The 5460-nt window shown below is 45.6% G+C and overlaps 1 protein-coding gene across 1 annotated transcript in view; it reads left to right on the top strand.

Annotated features, from left to right (window-relative positions):
* The window catches only part of TMEM237 (transmembrane protein 237), a 76787-nt gene that overhangs the window by 21511 nt on the left and 49816 nt on the right, over positions 1-5460 (top strand). Inside the window, exons 3-4 of the mRNA XM_019523515.1 lie at positions 581-591; positions 3538-3594. Coding sequence (XP_019379060.1) covers positions 581-591; positions 3538-3594 — 68 coding nt within the window. The remainder of the gene's footprint in view (positions 1-580; positions 592-3537; positions 3595-5460) is intronic.

Genomic DNA, 5460 nt, shown 5'->3' on the forward strand with positions numbered 1-5460 from the left:
CTTTCCGATTTGATTTGGCGGGTTCCAATTTGAGTCAGAGAGATTAAAGGGTCCTCTGATTTGATTTGGAGATTTGGTCACTGAATTAAGCCAAATCTCTGCCAAATCGAATCGGGGACCAAAGCTTCGCACAGCCCTAATATTGTACTCATAAACATCACAGAGGAAACTGTGAATACTGATCATGAAATAGTTGCTTGCCTGACTAATTCATAGCTTCTTTCCTTGGTTCATGCATATCAGACAGTCAGACAAGTTCTAATTAAATAGTCTAACAAAAGCTTTTAATCGTATCTACAGCTAACCAATCAAGAAACTGTACCTAGTCATATGAGGCAGACAGACTGTTCAGTCTTTAGTGTTGCTAAGCAGCCTCAATGTTGTCATATTTAAATGGTTGTAAAAAGTAAAGGTTAAGGGATGTGAATAGACTATATACATTTTTATGCTTTAAGTTTGTTGCTTTTTGAGTTTTAGTACAGTTCTGAATTGCAACTGATTCAACACTAATGTTCTTGTCCTTTACTTTTGTTTTTTTCATGCTTCTTTCCAATATAATGGGAAAACCTTGGAACTGAAGTGGAAACCATGGTGAGTTGGCTCATTGTTAACAAAACTTTGTCCATACAGAGTCCTTGTAGGTTCCTGTTGATTTTTCTTGGTTCTGTTTTTAATGTTAAATGTGTGAACTTCTAAAGTTTTGCCTAACAGCAGGTTGCTAACTTATAAATTATTAAGGCTGCTTGCAAACCCCACCCCCCAGTGCTATAATTTAAACTTGGCGCACTCCTGCACTGAGCTCTGCATTTGCCCAGAAGAGGCGGTGTGTTAGTTGGACCTGGCTCACTCAACATCTGTACAGATCAGGTGCTTTAATGAGCTTTTTTAAATGTCTCCAAGCTACCTAAGTGTTTTATGTGTTTGTGGACCAGGTTCTTCAAAGGTATCAATTGCTTTTGATTGCCCAACATGAGACACTGGGGAAGATCCTCGTTTTCAGTTGAAGAATGATTTAATTTGGAAAAGAAAAAAAATCAGTTATGCATTGCACAGGCTGCACCTTACCATTGTTAATTCTGGTTACCCTTTTCTGGATTGCTTAATTCTCTGTTGTCTGTTTTGAGATGAGGTATCTAAACTTGGACTGTATGCTCTAAATGAGTTTTATTATTCTTTAGAGCATCATTATAATATTTTCTTTCTTTTTAATGTACTGTGGCAGGCCTAGTCTGGCTGGGAGGTCATAACTCCCAGCTGGCCTGCCCCTGCCCCTGCCCCTGGATGGCCTGCCCAGCCCATCTAGTTCTTCTGAGCCACAGCCCTCTATTTCACCTTGATGGAATCAATTATCAGGGGTTGTCCTGAGCCTTAAAGTTGGGTTTCATTTTGGTTACTTGGTTTCCCCCCTTTTAATACTTGTCCAGGCACTGATTCTCTTGGCTAGAGCCTATTTGCTCTAGCTTCTACCTTCCATTCTAGGCCCACTGCAGTGTGACCTCCATCTCCCCTCACAGTTGCTATTGGTCCTATGGTAAAACAGAAAAAAATGTAAGCGACCACTCCAATTAAAATACCACCTCTCAAGCAGTTGCAAAACAGCCTAATGTGGGCCTGAAATCCTTTATCCCTCTGGAGTCCTGTGTCTGGGGAAAAAGGAGAAAGCAAAAGAAAGAAAAAAAAAGCCCCTCTTGGCCAGCGGCAGATTAATGTATAGGCCCACAGGACCCTACCAATCAGGGGCCCCATAGGAAAAATCTCTAATGTGCTGGATGGTCTAGTACAGCGCTGTGCAGGTAGCTGCGCAGGGTGGCGGCAGCATAGCCCAGCAGGGCTCATGGCAGCAACAACAGCCAGGGGCATATCTCCTCACCCAGACCCCACTGGCACCAGCAACAGTGGAGCTAGCACTGGGGCTGGGCTGCTGCAGTGGGATGTCTTACTCATCCTGCCCCTGGGGCAGAGCAGGTCTCCAGGCTGGGGGTAGGGGGTGATGGGTGGATGGGGCATGGGGGGCAGGCAGCTGGGAAGCCTCTAGCACCTGTCTTCCCATCTCTTCGGGTGACTGGAGCCCCTAGCTACACCTCACTTGGGCAGGAGGGGGGCGCTGTGGCACTAGGTGCATAGCTGGCCCCTCACCTCTCAGGGGAGGGGGAAAGAAAGAGTCCCCTCCTGGGAGGTGATAGGGCTCCGCAGGGGGACTGCAGCAGGGCCGCAGTTGCCTCCCTGCCCCACCTTCCAAGACGGCCCAGGTGGATTTTGCGTGGAAACCAAGCGGCAAAGATGGAGCAGGACTGTGGTCTGGGCCTAGCCCAGCTCAGGGCTCAAAGGGAGCAGGATGAACCCTCAGGAAGGCTGAGGAAGGATGTTTTCATCTGGCCCTTTGCCTCACAGCTGAAGCTGGGGTTCTCAAACCTTTATACTCAAGGCGTCTTGCCCCATAGGCTCGAGGCACCCCTCCTTAGACTCAGGACATCCCCCATAGACTCAGGGAACCCCTGCTTAAACTCAGGAACATAGGAGCTTCCTGTGATAGTTTCTACTGCGCACAGATCCTGTCCCTCCTGCAGTTAGTGGCACCCAGGAACCTGACTCCCCCTTTTTTATGACGGAAGATAGAGCTAGGATGATGAACTCCATCACCTCCCGTTAGCCTATGGGAGCTCTTCTAGAAAGGTGGTATAGCTCTAGCTTCTTAATGGAACATTGCTAGCAGGGAGCTGGGGAGGAAGCATGGAGGGAGACACTGCCTGCACTGGTGGTCCAAGCCTAAAGCGGAGTTTGGCAGGGTTCCTCAGAGCCCGAGGTGAAGAATTTGGAGGGTGCTGGACTAGGTGGGGAGAGTGCTTGCAATTTTCTTTCACCTGAAGGGCTGATTTTAATCTCCTAGAGGACAGGCAGAACAATATATTTAATGGGTCTATGTATTAATTCATTTTTGATACATTCATGTTTATAATGGGGTATGAGGGGCTTCCAATTTTCTGTTTGCCCAGGGTCCCAATAAATCTTAATCTGCTACTGCTCTTGGCCCTTATTCACCAGGGTCATCCCTTGTTGCTTCTGGGCACCCCTGTGGCTTGCATGGGAGTGCTTTTCCTTCCTCAGCCAGGGCTAGAATTCCCCCTCCAGTCTGAGGGCAAGCCAGCTTATTCCCCTGAGCCCCATCCCGTCAGCCTGGCTTATTGTTTATCTCAAGCACAGGAGTTACTTGTTAGTCCCAGCCCTGCCAACTGCCCACTTTTTGGCTGCTGTCCTCACAGCATGCACCACTCCCCAGGGTAGAGCTACTGGCTGTTGCAGCTGCCTTTTCTCTAGGCCACAAAGACCCTGGTTTTAAAGAGTTCTTGCAGGTCCTGCAGGCCCCGTACCTTTCCCACAGTAACAGGCTAAAGGTTCCTTGTTACACATACTCCATGTTTCCTCCATGAAGCGTGTGTGTGTTGGGTAAGCCCGAACTCCCCAACTGAAATATATTGTTAGAAAAAGAGTAGAGCTTCTCTGTGGTATTTAACTAACCCTTTATTTTCTGTCGTACAGATGAAATTCCACTGAGCCGTCCAAAGAAAAGAAAACCCAAAGGGAAGAATTCATTAGGTAAGAAACTGCCAAAACTGAACACTTTGCTGCTTCTTTGTAGCGTCTCCAATCCAACCTTTCTATCCAGTGTGTTTCCAGTATTCTGCACAGGCTCTTGCTGCTGGTGTTTGTGCTGCCAGATGTTGTGGGGTGCATTGTGGTGCTACAAGGCATCTCAGGAGATGATCCCTGGTTTGCTGCTCCTGACAAACACATTGGTTGGTTGCATAGAGGCCCCAACACTTTATTAAGTATGCTGGAGAAACTCTGTACTCTGGCTCAACTCCTGACAAGTGCATCCATAGTTTTATAGAATGTATTCCTGACCTAATAAAATTTTGTTGTCTTGGCTAGTCTTTCATTATGGGTTATACACATAGGTTGTGCCTTTTTATAGTGGTATTATTTAGAATTAGGTTAAGGTTAACTCAGATTATTATCGCTGTTTTTTTTTCTATACATTCTTGTTCCTGATAAAACAGGAAGTGTTTTTTATACCACAGAAAAATTGTTTAAATTTTTACCTCTCTGCTTTTTTTCTATTTAAAAGTATCTATCTCTATCTCAAATTAAAGGCAGTTCTCTACAACTAGAAGTTTTCTTTGAGATTGATCATTTTAATTAGTGATCTGATTTCTAAATGAACTGAACATGAATCCATTTCAACACAGTTGGTCTTATGTCATTCCTGGGAAAAATAATGGAATAGTTAAGTTGGAACTCTGTCAACAAAGGATTAGAGGCTAAAAATATAGTTGTGCAAGTCAACATGGAAACAGTTGTTAATTTTCAGATAAGATTATAGGTCAGGTTGATTTAAAGGTGACTGTGTTCAGGGTATATTACATGGCTTCTTGACAAAAAAAAAAAATTTGCAGCATGGAATCAACAGATCACCTATTAGATGGATTGAAAACTATCTTGCTAAAAGATCTCCGTGCGGATTTAATGTTGCAACCTGATAGGACCATTAGTAGTGGCATTTCCCGTAAGCTCAATTCTTGATCCAGTGCTATTTTTAATATTTTTGTCAACAATATATATGACTATACAAAATCTCTGCTGATTGAGTTTGGAGACAACATAATAGTTAGAGACCCACTTAAATCATGGTTTTGTGATTTTTCACAGAAACTGCAAAAAATAGAGGTTTCCACCATCTCCATGAAAAACTGTTTCCTGTGATTTTTGTGTGGAATTGCACCCCCAAAATTTAAAAATTACCAGAATACAAATAAAGCACAGCAATCCCTGCAGCTGTGGAGCACATAGTTTAAGAGAGAGTTACTGAGAAGCTGAGCTAGTGACATAGACTCAATGAAGGTGCAAGTCAGGAAAACTAAAGGGTTTTGGCGTCATCTTTTAAGAAGCCAGATGCAATGCTGCAGCAGTACTGCAGTCTGAAGATGAGTGATTTGCCTCTAGGCCGGGGTGTGCAAAATGTCCTGTGGGCCAGATACAGCCCACCCGGCCATTCTATCCAGCCCACGGGGCCCCTAAAAATTTTAGAAAATTAATTTTCATCTGCCCCTGGTTGCCCATCAAATATGACAGGCAGCCAGAGGCGGCAGAACCCAGGGGCAGTCCCAGAGGCTGAGTAGCAAAGCTGGCCGGGCCCCAGCCCCCAACCAGTCAACGGCTCTGCGGCTTCTGACCTTGCAACCCTGGAGTCTGTTCCCCACCCTCCCTCCATCCAAATGGAAAGTAAGATAAGATCAGACAGAGGGAGGGAGGAAAACTGCTGTGAGCTGCCCAACAGCTGGGAGCTCAGTGGTGCTTGCTGGGTTGGGCTGGAGCCAGAGTGGGAAGCAATGGTGGCAGGGGGGACCATGGGGAGTGGTGGGGGAAGCAGCAGGGGGGTGGAGAGCTGGTGATGCTTCTCTC

This window comes from Gavialis gangeticus, unplaced genomic scaffold, assembly GCF_001723915.1.
Source record: "Gavialis gangeticus isolate Ggan-Ray unplaced genomic scaffold, GavGan_comp1, whole genome shotgun sequence".
Taxonomy (NCBI): domain Eukaryota; kingdom Metazoa; phylum Chordata; order Crocodylia; family Gavialidae; genus Gavialis; species Gavialis gangeticus.